This window comes from Sphaerodactylus townsendi, linkage group LG09, assembly GCF_021028975.2.
Source record: "Sphaerodactylus townsendi isolate TG3544 linkage group LG09, MPM_Stown_v2.3, whole genome shotgun sequence".
NCBI lineage: Eukaryota > Metazoa > Chordata > Lepidosauria > Squamata > Sphaerodactylidae > Sphaerodactylus > Sphaerodactylus townsendi.
This window is the reverse complement of record NC_059433.1, coordinates 90,129,790-90,146,262: the sequence shown is the minus strand read 5'-3', so window position 1 is coordinate 90,146,262 and position 16,473 is coordinate 90,129,790. Positions and strand designations below refer to the sequence as shown.

The window sequence follows — 16,473 nt, the reverse complement described above, 5'->3', positions numbered from 1 at the left end:
CCTCTTATACACCTTGGTTCTAGAACTCTTCAACAAACTAATTTTGATTCCCAGACTGTAACACCAGGAAACTGTCAATCATACTCTATGCGTGAGAAAGTACATAAGCACAGCCATCAAAAGTTTGTGCCTGGCTAAATTAAACGACTGAGACAATAAAAAAGGGGGGGGGGAGTCAACAAAACATCTGACCAATACTAAACAAAAGCTGAGCAGATCTTTGAAGGAAGAGAGTTCTGAAGATGATGCACCTCGACAGAAATTGAATTATCTATGGTAGCCAGCCACCTTGGTTTTTAAGTTGGGGCAATACAGAGAAGTATTCCTCCAAAATATCTTATCCGACAGGGATTTATGTAAGACTGCAGGCAATCATTTAAATATTTGGGCTCTCCAGAAGTGAACAGGTAGCCAGTGAAGGCCAAGGTGGCCTCAGTGATTCTGGGTCTCTGAGCAAAGTCAAAGAGGGGCTTGGGGGCTCTGAACCATTAGGTGGGGTAGGGCAGCAGCAAACACTGAACTGCTCCCCTCTAGATCTTCTAGAGCAGATGGGATGGGTAGTTGGCAAGACATGCATGGGAGGAAGGGTCCTACTGACCACCCTTTACTGCCACTGCCTTTGAACTGCTCCTCCTGGAGGGTGGTTGAACAGCCACAGGGTGGCTAGCCCAGGTACAAGGCAGAGCCTGGTGGTTCACGGCTGGCCTTGGGAGCTGGTGAGTCAGGCAGCGACCATCTTGCAAAATAAGGCACCTGCCTGGCATGGCAGAGATTGCTGAGAGTGAATCAAGATACTGTTGCTGTGACTCAAGATGCTGTACAGCCCAGGCAGAGGCTGGAGTGGGAGCCAGTTGGACAAAATATGGGAAACTCAGAACCCTCCCAGTCTTCAACCACTGCCCTCATCATCTCCCTCTTAGACAAGGCTCAGGGCAGAAGTGACCAATATGCTTTCTCTGTGGTGGTTGGGGAAAAAGTCTTCAACCTCCATACAGTGATTGCCACCGGGGTCACTGCTGCCATGTTTTGAGAGGCACCTGGTGGCAGTGGCAAGCTCCCTCCCTTATCTTCCCTCCCATGTATGCACAACCAGCCACCCATCTCTTCCACTCTATAAGAGTTGCTGGGATGGTACATCAGCAAACAACAATGCAGACGGCAGGAAGAGCAAGCTAGACATATGAAGTCCAGGGCTTCTACCTTGGTTGCTCTGTGCCCCTGGAGAGAAGGTCCTTTCATACTGCAAAGATATGCTTTTCTCAATTTTACGCCAGCCAACAATTTCACTGATGTCTTTTGCAATAATTAAATCTTTGGAACAGGGTTCATGCGCAGGCCCATATAATGGCACAGCAGTAGCCTAGTCAGGATGTGGTAAGAGCATACCTATTAATGGCTTATCAAGGAAAGGCTGCAGCTGACACACTACAAGCCATAAATGAGACTCCATCTGTAAAACCAAACCCTACAATATTCTCAAGCTGTGATCCTGCACCCCATTCAGCAGTGCACCCCTTTCAGAACAGACTGACATTATAGTTCACAATTAACTCTATTACCAGACCACTGCACCTTAGTTTTGTCTGGACCTGTCTTCAATTGTCTGGGCCTTATATTGACACATATTCATATCTAATATTGCCTCACCTGACTCAGATGAAAAAGATGGGCAGATCACCAGCATACTGATGATACATACCTCAAATCTCCAAAAAAACTTCTCCCAGTGATTTCATGTAGATGGCACACAGCACAGGGGACATGGTGGATCGTAGAATCCATAGAACCAAGTGCCATGGGCTGAGCATATGCCCTTTAGCACCATCTTCTGGAACCAATCTAACAAACAAGATTAGAATCACTACAGCATGGTTCTCTTCATTTCCACCTGATCCAGCTGGACCACATTTAATTGTATACAGAGCTGTGGAAATATCCAGGCGAATATTCCATAGAACAGCCAGTGAGGTGTAGTGGTTAAAAGTATCAAACTGCTAGGTTCAAATCTCTACCTGTGCCACCAAAGCTCACTAGGTGACCTTGGGCCAGTCACAATTTCTCAGCCTAATCAATCTCATAGGGCTGAAGTGAAGATGAGTAGAGGACAATGATGTAAGCAGCTTTGGTTCCCACTGGGGAGAAAGGCAGGGTATACATGATAAAATAAAAATCCCTCATCTCTTCCACACTAAGGTAGTATCTGTTCCTAAGCCAGACTAAATAGGCAGTATCTGTTCCTAAGCCATATGGGAGATGGTCCTTTAGATATAGGAGCTCTGGGCCATGAAGGGCTTTAAAGATCATAACCAGTGCCATGAACTGGACTCAAACAAATTGACAGTCAATGCAGCTGTTTCAAGACCAGCCTCTGACTATCGACTACTTTCTGAACCAGCTGCAGTTTCCAAGTGGTCTCCAACATACAGCCCATTGCAGTAATGCTAAGTGTGAGGCCGCAGACATGAGATGCAATATAGTTCCAAAGAGTTATATCATTCACACACTGATGAGGAGGCATCGGTGTTTTGGCCATGATTTCTATAACCTGCTAATGGGTGGGGTGGTGAATGGTAGACATGGTATTTTTTCAGAATAGACAAAACCAAGCACTGCTGCAAGACAGATAAACCTACGTCATATTTTTGGATCAGCTGCACTTTTTATCTAAGCAGATGCTTGAAGGATAGCATCTGTTCTAGCTAAGCAGGAACCCAACAATCGACGCGATCAATGCAGAACATAGTATGTACAAGATTCTCAAATGTTATTAAATGTAGGTACCGGAAGACAGATGTTTTAACTTTTTCAATAGCTTGGCAGTAAGCTCACTAAGCTGTTCACCCTCACTATTCATCTGCACAAAAGTCAAAAGGCAAGCTAAGCACAGCAAGTCACTAAAGGGAAGCCTGTTCACACATGGTTTGGTCTCCAGCCAAACAGTCTTCTGATGAGTAAATTATCTTTTGCCTAGATTCATTTTTTAAAAAGTCTATAGCTGTAAGGAAGTAGTAAAGGAATACTACAAAGACAGTCCTGCTGACAGGTCATACTACGCTTTATTCAAAAGTGTGTTTCTCCCTCAGAGAAATCTTTGCATACCGAAGGCCCCAGATTCAGTTCTCAGTATCTCCAGTCAAAAAGACCAGGTAGCAGATGATATGAAAGATCTCTGCCTCACACCCTGGAAAGCCACTGAGATAGGATATATCTATTTGATAATTGTCTAACTCAGCATAAGAAAGTTAAGTTAACAGAGACATTAAGTTAACAGAGCCCCCGACTTTCCAGTTTTTCCAGCCGAAAAAGTCCACAACTGCTTCATGCTTTGAGCGACTGAAACTTTGTTTTAGAAAGCATTTTGCTCATTTCAAAGAGGTAACATTTCATCTAATTTTGTGTGTTGTGTTTGTGAGACTCTCTCAATTTTTCCTTTGGGCCAATTTGGAAAAAAGGTCAGGCGAGGTAGGAAAAAGTTGCCCCCCCCCCCCATTTCCCATGCTTTCTTGGACTTCTGCATTTTTAACAAAGCCCTTTAATAAAACAATGAACCAGGCAGGGGAGAAGGGCAGAGGCGTTGCACGCCATTTGCTGCCTAAATTTGGTGTGTGTGTCAGTGCAGAACATGCACTGTATATAGAATAAACTATCTAAACATCATGCAAACACACATATACAAGATACAAACAATAACTTGTGAAACAAACGTGATAAACTATACTCTAATCGTGTTTGTTTCACATGTTTGCTTCTATATGCAGTGTGTGTTTTGCATTGACACACATGTTGAATTGGCAGCGGTTGGCGTGCAGCGCCTCTGCTTTCTTCCTTTGCTTTCGCCTTTTTAGTCTGGAGCTTCTGGAAAACAAGGCTAATGCTCCTTAACCACTCTAGATCAGAGGTCTGCAACCTGTGGCTCTCCAGATATTCATGGACTACAAATCCCAGGGGCTGGTGGGATTTGGTGCAAAGATTGTCATGCCCTTATATAAAGCAGTGGTGCGACTGCACTTGGAGTGCCGTGTTCAGTTCTGGCCGCCGCATCTCGGGAAGGATGTTGAGGAGGTGGAGGGAGTGCAGAGAGGGGCGACGGGGATGATTGAGGGACTGGAGCACCTGCCTTATGAGGAGAGGCTGCAGAGTTTGGGACTCTTTAGTTTGGAGAGGAGACGGCTGAGGGGGGTATGATTGAAGTGTATAAAATTATGCATGGGATAGAAAATGTTGACAGAGAGAAATTTTCTCTCTTTCTCATAATACTAGAACCAGGGGGCATCCATTGAAAATGCTGGGGGGAAGAATTAGAACTAATAAAAGGAAACACTTCTTCACGCAACGTGTGATTGATGTTTGGAATATGCTGCCACAGGAGGTGGTGATGGCCACTAACCTGGATAGCTTTAAAAGGGGCTTGGCCAGATTTATGGAGGAGAAGTTGATCTATGGCTACCAATATTGATCCTCTTTGATCTGAGATTGCAAATGCCTTAGCAGACCAGGTGCTCGGGAGCAGCAGCAGCAGCAGCAGCAGGCCATTGCTTTTACATCCTGCACGTGAGCTCCCAAAGGCACCTGGTGGGCCACTGCGAGTAGCAGAGAGCTGGACTAGATGGACTCTGGTCTGATCCAGCTGGCTTGTTCTTATGTTCTAAAGTCTGATGTGTACATGTACTAATCTAAAAAGTTTCAGAGATTTACAGAATGATATAATCCTTACAACATACACATTGTGAGATAGGTGGGGCAAGAGTTCTGAATGAACTTTGACTAGCCCAAGGTCACCAAGTAGGAGTGGGGATTCAAACCTGGTTCTCCAGATTAGAGTCCACCGGCTGTTAGTCACAACTGGCTCTCCCTGTCTAACCATTTCATCAGTATTAATGGGCTCAGTCAGGTTGCCACTAGAACTGCAGTGGATCTGACTTGAAAGGTACGCATTAAGTTGCATCATGAGTCACAGCAGCCTCTTATCAATCATACGTCACAGCTTTTCCCACAGTTTTGTCCTAAGGATGGTGTCAAAATCCCCCTCACGATCAATAAATCCTATGCAAAGGGAGCAGTTTGGGAAATGAGTGTATTTTTCTATCTGGTGGTAGAAAGCTAGACAATTGTCCAAAGTTGAACTCCAAAATCATACTCAATAGTGCTCCCTTTGTAAGGCCTTGCTCCCCAAGAATTCAGGCACATGATTTGATAACTAATGCAAACTTCTTGAATGAGAACTGCACCAAAACATAAGGAAGTGAAGACCAATAATACCTTACTTGTTCCTCTGTGGGAATTCTTGGCTCTTAAGAGATACTACAGACACCTAATAAAGCTTGAGAAGAAAAAGTACTTATTTAGGAACTGGGGATACTTAATGCTGGCTGCAAAAAACAACAATTTGGCATTTTGGACAATTAACAAAATGACCACTAGAACTCAGGGCGGTATTCCCTTTTGTATTCATTCAGAAGTCTGTAAGTCATACCTTCTTGCCCCTGAGATATCTTAAACAGATAACCCCTGTGAGCTGCCGCCTTGCCTGCCTTCTCCTATTGGGTGGATTCCTTTCCTCCGTTCCCTTCACGGTGGATCTTACTACCGTCCTCGCCCTGGGTGGTAGCAGGGAGGCTGGCTGCCTTCAGTTGCTGGAGCCACAGGGTGGACCTCTGTTCTGTCCCTGCCAGCTATAGCCTCCTCGCCCCCTCTTCCAGTTGAGCCTCTTCACCTGGTCTCTCCCTGAGGTCACCCTCTGGCATGGGCAGCCTCCACTAGCTTGCTTCTCCCTCCCTCCTCCCTCCAATCTTGTTCTCCTTCCTTCTTCCCCGTTCTCCTTGACTTTCCTTGCTTTCTCTCTTCCTCCTGTCCCCCACCCTTGCCATTTAAACCTCCAGCCCTTCTGAGATCCCACCCCTTTCCTCTTGCTGCCCCAATCGGTTGTTGCTGTCGGGGCTGACCCCTGGCTGCCAATTCGCACCCTGCTCTTTAAGGCAGAAGCAGGACTGCCGGCTGTCCTCTTCTGGTAAACCAGCTGCTGAGCTCTGCGTCGGCGGACCAGCCGGCCCGTCGCCAGAGGTCCTCATTAGGACAGGGGCAGGCTGGATTGGCCAGGTCTCATCCAGCCAGGATGCTGCCTCCTGCCAGGCTGGTAAATCTAGGGGTGTGTGTGTTTCCTTTGGCTGTCTCTCCATCCCCTTCTGTGGCTGAGGCCTGGGCCAGTCACTCGACGCCATGCCAGGGCCAGCTCTGGGGGTGTGGGGCTAGCTCTGTGGTGCCTGTGGGGGGTGGGGGCAAGGATGGGTTTTGGTGGGAGCTTTGTCTGCCACCCCTGGACAGCACCCTTCCAGACTTGCCTGAGGTGGTCCCTTATCAAGTTGATCCATTGTCTCCACTCAGTAAAAGCCTCTGGAGCAGACATTGTCCCAAATAAATTACTCAAAGGAAATATTTTAGGGGACAGAGATCCTTGCTCTACTGTTTTCACAAATAAATAGGTTTGGGGCCATCCCACGATTTGAGGCCCACAATTAAAAAAAATAAGTTTGCTACACTGGAATCTTCACTGGAAGCATTGCAAAAGATCATAAAAGTAGCTGTGCTGGACCAATAGTTTATTTAATTCAGAATCCTGTTTCACAGTGTCCAATGAGAGGCCCTTGGGGGGCTTATGCATAGGGCATGGATGCCAAAGCTTCCTTCTGCTGTTGCCTCTTAAAACTGGTATTCAGCAAGCTATTGTCTCTTAAATGGCGTCTTTGTTTAGTCATAATTCCAGACTAGCTCTGGAACTGTCACTTGCTGATGCGCTGTGGCTCTAGAAATAAACAGAAGTCTCTGGTTGGGCAAATATGGTTTGGTTTTCCTCCTCCAAGTAGAGGTCTAGTGAGAATCCCCCTGTCAATGTTCTGTGGGAGTGAAAGACAATTTCATTGTAGCACAGCAGCATGAGAATGACCAAGTTCAGGATGAGACTAGTACCTTCATCTAGCCCTGAAACACAGCTGCCTAGACTACTGAGATTTGTGCTGAGGTTGCAAGGAAGTATTCACACAAACCTCCATTCCAGGATGCTATAAAAAGGCTAGCTGCTTACAGTTCTTGTAGGCGGGAATTAATTAGGATCACAGGAAGCACATTTCCTCTAATTTTAATTAACTCTCCATCCCAGATCCTTTTAAAATGGTCAGAGTCTTTAAAAGCTTATAGCATCCTGGATTAATTTTTTTACTACCCCCTAGCCCAGGGGGTTATGAAAAGGTACTTAGGATTGACCTAAATGAACAGAACTGAGATGCAGTCTTTCATGTTATAATTCAATGTAATATACAAGTCCAAGCTGGGGGGAACCTGCTCCCAAACCTCAACCCTCCACAGTGAGCTGATATTCTTATTATTATATGTAAAGTGGGGCGGGGGAGAGAAAGGGTTGAAACAGAATCAGAATAATTAAAATGAGATTTCAAAAGGGAATGATTTTCCACAGGTTTCAATCAATATTATTGTTCAAGCTCTTGAATACTATACATCCGTTAATCCAACACAAATCATAACTGGCTTTTTGGTTTGTTTCTACCAGTTTGGTGCGAAGTTGCTGATTTGTGATGTATATCCTCCTCAGCTGTTCAATCCTCCTCCTGTCCCTTTAGCATTTATAGATTTGGATGTATGTTTTGTGTTTAGAGTTCAGTGTGCAAATTTTCATGCTTGTTGTTTTATTGCCCAGTGCTCCAATTCATCAAGGTCATTTCTACAGCATTGCATAACTTGAAATATGAAACGCATCTCTGCCACTCTTTCTTTCATTCATTGATGGAAACAGGAATAATGCACAATGGGGATGCGCAAGAGCCACTTCAAAAGGCAGATAAAGCTAAAAAGGGTTCTATGTGTTCTACGCAAGCAGCAATGAAGATACCACAGATTGTAAAAGCAGCACCTGCTAAAACCCAATTTATTCTGAGTTCCATTTTCTGCAATTACAATTTATGACTGGATCTTTACCACCCCCTAAAGAAACAATAACTTTGGTAGGAACAGCCTAGGGCTGAGTTTCAATGGCTCCGATCCTTCTCCTTTGCTCCACAGCTGCTCTTAAAGATTAATCTATGCATTCTGGGATCTGATTTTGGATGCCTACCACAATGTGTTATTTGAGCATGAGATTTAACACATTGCTTAACTATGTTTGCAGTGAAAACTACAGACATGAGATACCAGGCTACTAATTGCATCAGCTTGCCAACATTGCTGGGATCCAGTCACATTGACACAAACTGTCATTCAGTTACAGTTCTCCAAAATGTTAATAAAGACCTGTTCAACTGGCTCCATAAAGTTAAGGTGACCTTGGACTATTGTTTCTATATCTCCATGCTACACAGAAATGATTTCTGAAGCAAAAAGTTTCTAAACCAGTCTATGGAAGTCCGGAATGGGTGGGTGGTGCTCCTATTCGAATATGAACCAAATCAGAAATGTCATTGGGTATGCCAAAGCCCTTGAAGCAGCTTTCCCTGGATCCTAATGGCAGGTTATAAAAACATACCCAGATTAATCATTCTGAATCCCATATAAATGACTCTGGGTTGCAAAATGCATTCCTGTAAGCTGTCCTGATGGTCATCAAGAGCTGAGCGTTGCAACCCATGGCCACTAATGACTGACAGGGTAAATTTTGGGGTACATTAACAGATCAGAGGCCCTCTCAAGTTGCACACATGGCAACAAAATAAAGTCCAAACAAAATATATTTAGAATTGATCATTCCAATCTTGATCCATCTTGAAAATCCTCCTAATACAGCCTTCCACATCTGCTTTAGGTTTCTCGATTTAGATTTGACTCCTGTTCTTAAAAAAAATTCTTTGCACATGTTACAGAAAAAGCTAGATTAGAGCGGGTGTGGGACGACGATATGGGAGATGTAGGTTCAAATCCCCACTCTGCCAAGGAAACTTGCTGGGTGACTTTGCCCCAGTCATGCTCTCTCAGCAGAAAATACCAGACAGAGTTGTTGTGAGGATAAAATGTAGGGGGTGGTGGGAACAACACTCTTCTAAGCCACTGTAGGGACCCATGGGGAAAATTAACAGGGTGTAAACACCTCAATAAATAAATAAAAGAGTTATCCTTCTCTTCGGAAGTCAAGTTTTCAGTGAAGGGTGCCTTTCTGGCATGAAAGTGTATTCAGTCAAGCAATTTCCCACCTGCACCTTCAGTGCAGACACCATGTCAGTGAGAATTAGGCCTCCACCACACCCCATAGGGGAGGTGATTTTTTGCAATAACAGTCCCATGCAAGCTTGTACGTCAGTGATGCAGCCATGTGAGTACAACAGAATACAGCGCACGCCCTCTGTGAAATACTCATCTAATGGGCACTCACCATGTGCATGCTGCCGCAGCTATGTGAGATGACACTGCTCCCACACAGCTGGGGTTGAAGGAAAACCTCTTTTCCAGATGTGTGCAGGTTAGGGCAACATCACACAGACAAAAGAAGTGGGTATTCTTCTGCCTGAACAAGTCCAAGAAAGACTTTGTGTCTACCTACTGAGGTACTATGCACTATATGTACCCACATCATCTAAACTTGCCCTTTCCTATTAGAGATTTCATTTTCCAGTGTCCAACTTCCATGGCCACAGGGTGAAGACAATGACCATAACAATCATTATCTATGAAGACAATGCATCTAAGACAGTGTATCTAAGTTACATGCTGTTATTTTTTTTAAAAAAAGGTTGCATTTAATTCTGCAGTGGAACAGTCAAGCACTAAAAAAAATTACACGCACTTCTCTTCTACTCTTCCTGAGAAAACTTTCAGATGTTGAAAATCAATTCCTTTTGTCTCCTCCTCGTTCATCTGCTACACATTAAGTTGAAACTCTGGGCAGCCAGTGATTCCACAACAGCCTTTCATCTCTGGAGATGTCTGGGACCAATTAAAATCTTACTCTTCCTTAAATAATGGATATGTATTGCAGCATGCCTCTGATTTATCTGCCTGTGATTTTTGCCAGTTCTTTCATGATGGGGCAAGGATCTCATTTGAATCTTTTTAACCCAAGTCAGTCGAACGTTATCAGCTCACTGAATACATTAGGCAAAGCATTCCCAAGAACAAAGATGTGGACATGTTCACAGCACAAAAATATTTCAGATGCATAAACACCCCAGACTCTCCTCACAAACAACTGCAGATATTAATTAAAGCTATGCTCTCGGAAAGACTTTATGATGTGCAAACGGCCTTTGACAACATCAAAACAGGCCATCTAAAATGAAAGACCATGAACAGAATCTCTCATTAGCGTTAAACTGAAAAGAATTATACTTAGCATCTGTTTATTGGGGCAGGTTTAATCAAGACTTCCCTTTTCTCATGGATTTTAACTATTCTTTTTCCTCCAAAAGACACAAGAATTCATTTTATCCAAAACACTTCAGGCCTGGCAACAGAATGTATTGCTCTCTCACTCCTGATTTCCTGTAATATAGGGTACCATATGCCCTATACCATAAAATCCAAAGCTTCCCCTGACATGCTGAATTGAGGTTTTTAAGCTTCATATCTAATTTAGCCTTTGTTGGTTTCCCATTCTACTCCCCCGCCCTTTCTGCCAGATGCTGTTTGTCCCATCCTTCCATTTACACATAATCCTGAAACAATAAATTCTAATTAAGGAAACATTCTCACAACTCTGCTAATGCTTCCCCTACCCCCTCAGAGAACCCCAAGGCCTATGCTATCATATGTACAGGGACTCTTCCCCCTTCTGGAAGATCAATTCACTTGCTTCCAATACATAATTATTTCTATAATGCCAGAAGCTATTTTCACTGGCTGAACACTATTCTGAAAAAAATCACATTTTGACTGCTTATATTTCTTTTAAAAATTGCATGCTATATAAATTTTCAGTTGAAAATTAACAAAGACTATGCCTCACCAGACATGTGTTTTAAGAGTGACATTATAAGGTCAATGTTACAGGGAAATGTCATCACAAAGTGATATTGCCTTTCATTTTTTGTGGTTACCTATACTGTGGGTATTCATAATGTGCTCACTCTCCTCCTGAAAAATTGGGTAAAAGCATGAAAGTTCAACAGTGCTGGATTTCCTGTTAACAGTATCTTATCACCTTGGCATGTGTGTATGGATATATTTCCAGAAAAGAAAAAACTTGGGTCATATGAGTTCAACCTATGCTTCAATAAAACCAAGGAGGTTTACTTCCAAATCAATGTGTTACATATCTAAATACATAGTTAAACTGCAAATAGCCACTTAAACCATCCTCTACTCACCCAACCAGTCAAGACGTTGCTTGTCCAAATTAATTTATTTACCCTATCTTTTTCTAGAATATTTATTTATTTATTTATTTTATTGTTTCATTTATATACCGCCCTCCCCCCGAGGGCTCAGGGCGGTTCACAACAATAACAACAGTGGAAAACAAAATACATAAAAAGTTAAAATACAGCACACAATTATCATACAAGAATATGGGAATGATGTAAGCTACATTCAGATTGCATGACAAACAGTTTTGTAAACCACAGCTAGATTATGTTCCAGTTTCATGTAATATCTAAATGTGATGCGGAAATCCCAGTTTGTTGAGTAGTACTGTCTCTGTTAGCTTCCCCCAGGTGGCGAAGAAAGCACCAGCCAACAGCAAACCATGATACATCAGCTATGTTCAACAACCAATGGCACTTTCTAAGGATATACCCTTCTTCTACTTTCTCTTATATAATGATATAATTTGTATACACTCCTCCTTCTCTACAAAAAGGCAGGAAAGGAATGCGTGGGAAGGGGATGAACCACCCTCAAGCATTTTGAGCTTCAAAAAGCTTCTTTGTGACTGCACAAGTACCCCAGTGATTAAAAGCTGGTTGAATCTAGCCTTGTTACTTTTAACTTTAGGAGTAAGCTCATGGTAAATTACAGATCATCTAAAAGATATTAGCAGAGCTTGAATACACCTCTGCTTGAGGCCTGAAGTCTTGAGGACTGGACTTTGTGGACGAATGACATAACAATATTTGTCCATGCCTCCATTCTTAGTCCTTTCAACAATTTAAGACATTTTCCAAAGTTCATTTTGTAAACAACTGCTTGCCAACACAAGCAAATAAAATGCCTATGAGAAGAAGAGGTCACATTTTGCAAGGGAAACTCAAAACAGAGATAGTTTTTACTGAGGTTTATACTGGAAGTGAGTCTGGAAAAAATATCTCACCTCACTAGAATCCTCTTGCTGGTTGATCACAGATAGTGCATCTTCTGCAGCCTGTCGCTTGGCCTCAGCTACTGTCCGCTCCATTTTAGCTCTCTCTGTAGTGATCATGTCATGGGCTTTCCGTTCTGCCTCCGACACTGCTTTCTGCAATTCCGTCATCGCTTGACGTTTTACTTCATTGACTGCTTCCTCTGAAAAGAAGGCCAGAAAATATCATTGGCTCCAACTGTTCCATTAAGGGACTGGATCTAAGGGTCACAATATGAAACATAATTCTGAAGGTTCTTGCATAGCAGACTATGAATGTGAGTCCAGTCCTGCTCAGTTGGGTCAGTATCCATAGTATTTGAGATACCAAACTACTAAATAATTAAAAGTACAATTCTGCTTATATTTACTTATTTCCTGCCCTCCATTGTACTTAATCAGACATGTAGATGTTGGCATTACACAATCCTCCTACTATAGGACCATACCACCTTAGAGAGCTCAAGAGAATTACTCATTTAAAAGCATCTTCCTCTGCATTGAAAATAGAAGGAAGCGTCCAACACAGACTTTCTGAAATGTAGACTTCTGCATAGAGACACATTCTGACATGCATGTAGATCAAACAAACAATCCAGAAATATGTAAGTACCAAGAAACACTATTCAGGATGGTGAAAATGAAGGATGACTGTGAAGAACTCCAGGAGGATCTTCTCAACTTCAAGTGTAGGCTGGCAGGATCTGAGTTGCTGAGACGGAGCGGGGAAAGGATCTTGGGTCATGGTAGATAGCTCAATGAAAGTGTCAAACCAGTGTGATGTAGCAGTGAAAAACCATTAGTAGGAAAGAGATTGAAAACAAAATGGATGAGTTATAATGCACATCTACAGTGCAGCTTCATTTGGAATACAATGTACGGTTCCGGTCACATTATCTCAAAAAGTACATGCCAAAGCTTGAAAAAGCACAGGGCAATCAAGTTTACTGGGGGGTTGGGGCATTTTTTTTTAATGAAGAAAGCTGAAGAAATTGGAACTTTTCAGTGTAAAAGAAGATGACTAAGAGGGGAGATGAGAGAACTTTATAAAATTATCCAGGGTGGAGAGAGTTGACAAGAAAAACTGTTTTTCCCTTTCCCAAAATACTAGAACTCAACAGCATCCAAGGAAATTGATGGGCATTTGATTAACAACCGACAAAAGGAACTACTTCTTTACACATAAAGTAATTAAAATGTGGAATTCACTGCCAGTGAATATAGTGATGGGAAGCTCCATATTCAGAGGCAATAAACCTCTGAATTGCAGTGCCAGGAGGCAATATCAGGAGAAGGCCTCCATCTATGAGATAGGAAGTGGGAGCAGAAGAACCAGAGGTCAGATCCAGCAGGACTCTTCTTAAACATATATTCTTGAATGTTTGAACTAAATCTAAGAAGTAGTTTTGGACAGCTTGGTTTAACACATCAGTCCTCATAAGGAGATTGGAAAGATAACCTTTATCACTTTTAGCGGAGGTGGCCACCTTAGAAATTCTAGAAGTGATAACTTCGTGCAAATTATCTTCATTTTTTAAAGATTCCACAGACTGGAGATTAGAGGTTTTGCTACTGTGTGCCACACATCATTTCCTTGCTTCTTTTGTCCACAGTATCCAACTTGATGGACAGACTGCAGATTGCAGTGGCTCTTACAATTGTGCCCCTGATGGACCCCCCTTGTGCCAGCAGAGACAAACTGAAGGCTTTCAGGGGAAGGTACCATTGTTAGAAATCATTCCCTGCCTTCTATTGGTAAGAAAAAAGGTTAGGATCCAAGCCACTATGTTTAGCAGTTGTAATGCTCACCATGCATGAATCACTTCAAGGAGAGATTTCGTTATCTCTGACCAATGTCAAGGAACAGAAACCTCACTTATGAAGATTTATTCTTGTGGATCACAGTATCAAACACTGAATCCAGATGCTTGTGTGTCAGTGGGGAGATACCACAACTCAAATACTATATCATCACTATCACAACTCTTTGACATTTGATTACCATAAGGTCCCTCACTCATCTTGTTAATGTGAACTTTTGCTAATGTAAAGTATGCATATTAAACACACACTGATTTTTTAAAAAAGAAGATTTGTAAAGAACTGCCCTCTATTCAAATCGTTTTCAGGTTGTGTTAAATGACAGAAATGCAGTGTTCTAAATAAGCATACACACAAGTATAGTTATAATTTGTCGAAGGCTTTCACGGCCGGAATCACTTGGGTGCTGTGTGGTTTCCGGGCTGTATGGCCGTGTTCTAGCAGCATTCTCTCCTGACGTTTCGCCTGCATCTGTGGCTGGCATCTTCAGAGGATCCACTGAAGATGCCAGCCACAGATGCAGGCGAAACATCAGGAGAGAATGCTGCTAGAACACGGCCATACAGCCCGGAAACCACACAGCACCCAAATAGTTATAATTTGTTAGAGAGAAATTAATGTAACACATTATGCTTTTTTCACATTGGAAAACATGACTTGCCATAAATGAGCCAGCCTTTTAAAAAAAAAGTATGAGGAGGAGTGCAAAGATTTCACTTGTTCGATTGACAAGTAAAACAAGTGATTTCTTTTTTTTAAAAAAACTGCTCTAATTAACAAGGAAACTATCCTCCCCTGGTTTAGTGTATCTAATTTTCATCTTTATTCAAAGCAAAATGACAATGATTAATTGAAAATTTAATAAGCAGCAATTATTAACTTGGCAAAACTAGTACCAATTAACACTCTATTAAAACTAATTATGACATGTTTCATTCAAGTGTTTTGCACCTAATTGTTTCACCCACTTAAGAAGCACCTTAATTAAATGTTCTGTTTAATTAAAAACATAAGATTCCTAATAAAAATGTTTTACTGTAGAATAAAAATATTAGAGCTACAAATGTTCTGAGGTTACAGTGGGATATGCAGTATTCCGTGGGACTATAAATCTATTTCTCTTTAACAAAGGACACCAAATCCTCTAACCCATGAAATTGCTGCACTTAAATTAAACATATAGACTAGACTCCCAAGGGCTACTTTAGGCATGCCCAAAGGCTTCCTTAGTACTACTGCTGTCTTTTCCTCCCTGTAAAATCCAAAGCCCCGTGTCATATCACAACAGCTTTTGAAAGCCTGAGTTTCACAACTAGTTTCACCTATGTGTGTCGGGGGAAAGGTGAGGAAGACTTTTGCAGAAAGTTCAAAGCCACTTTGGTATACTTCGTAATAGCTGCATGGTTGTTTGGATTGCGGTCAGAATCTTGGCATTTGATGCCCTACATTATAGAACAGCATCATCTGAAGTCTCTCCCAGTTCTGCCTCTCCCATTATAAAAACCCCAGTTTAACTGATGTACACCAACTGCTATGTCATTAATAAAAGCCCAAAATATTTAAAAAAATATGCTCAGGCAATGTGATGTGCAAAAAGTCACCTGTTTTCTCAGATACGTTTCATTTCAAAGTCTGAAGAGAAAATAATACTATTTCACTGAAACAATTGTTTCAGAGAAAGAAAGAGATGCATGTCCTAATTTTTATGAGAGTTTAAAAAAATGTGCCCTCCCATTACCCTCTCATGAATGTTTGTGGGAGCGGGAAATCAGACCATTCAGCTATGCAAGTGTGGGACTAATTTACTTTGAATATTCAAGGTGAATTACAATTCTATCTAAGTGGCAAAAGGACAATAATTTTTGCTTACGATCAAAGCTGCAGCTTGACTAATTGTATATGCAAATAAGGCAATTTATATTTAAATTATGCATTCTTATTCTAGTCCCACCGGCACACACAGATCAGCAAAGAGAATTGGTAGGACATTTGCAAGGTGCTTGAATATTTATTACCAACTGCAAACATTCCCTGATCCCTCGAAAAGATATATATGGAGACAAGCCCACAGATGCAGTTTTATTATTTATAAAAAGTCATCACTGCAACACAGGACTTTTGTATCTTATGAACTGGATTCTAATAAGCATATTTTTGTTTAGTACACCCTGAAATTCTCTGTTATGAAACTGCCAACATGAACGGGACAAAAATTAATACGTGCTAGCCATTAGTGCTTACCCTCAGAATCTTCTGATTTTTCCATATGTGGGCAGGGAATCACATTCTCAAGTCTTCAATGTTTTATTTATGAAAAAAAAATGTCAGTTCTACTTTAAGAATCCTGTCACCATTCTATTATCCACAGACCAGGAACAGTA

General features: G+C 41.9%; 1 protein-coding gene across 6 annotated transcripts in view; it reads right to left on the bottom strand.

The window, feature by feature from the left end:
* Positions 1–1,768: 1,768 nt before the first annotated feature.
* RUNX1T1 (RUNX1 partner transcriptional co-repressor 1) overlaps positions 1,769–16,473 on the bottom strand; it is a 154,536-nt gene continuing 139,831 nt past the window's right edge. For 3 of the 6 annotated variants that reach the window (XM_048507451.1, XM_048507450.1, XM_048507452.1), the window contains exons 10-11: positions 12,245–12,435; positions 1,771–1,839 (exon numbers count right to left, since the gene is read on the bottom strand). In XM_048507451.1, the coding sequence (XP_048363408.1) occupies positions 1,816–1,839; positions 12,245–12,435 (215 nt within the window). In that variant the 3' untranslated portion in view covers positions 1,771–1,815. Of the gene's footprint in view, positions 1,840–12,244; positions 12,436–16,473 lie in introns of all 6 variants that reach the window. The other 3 variants (XM_048507447.1, XM_048507448.1, XM_048507449.1) reach the window with 2 other exon arrangements.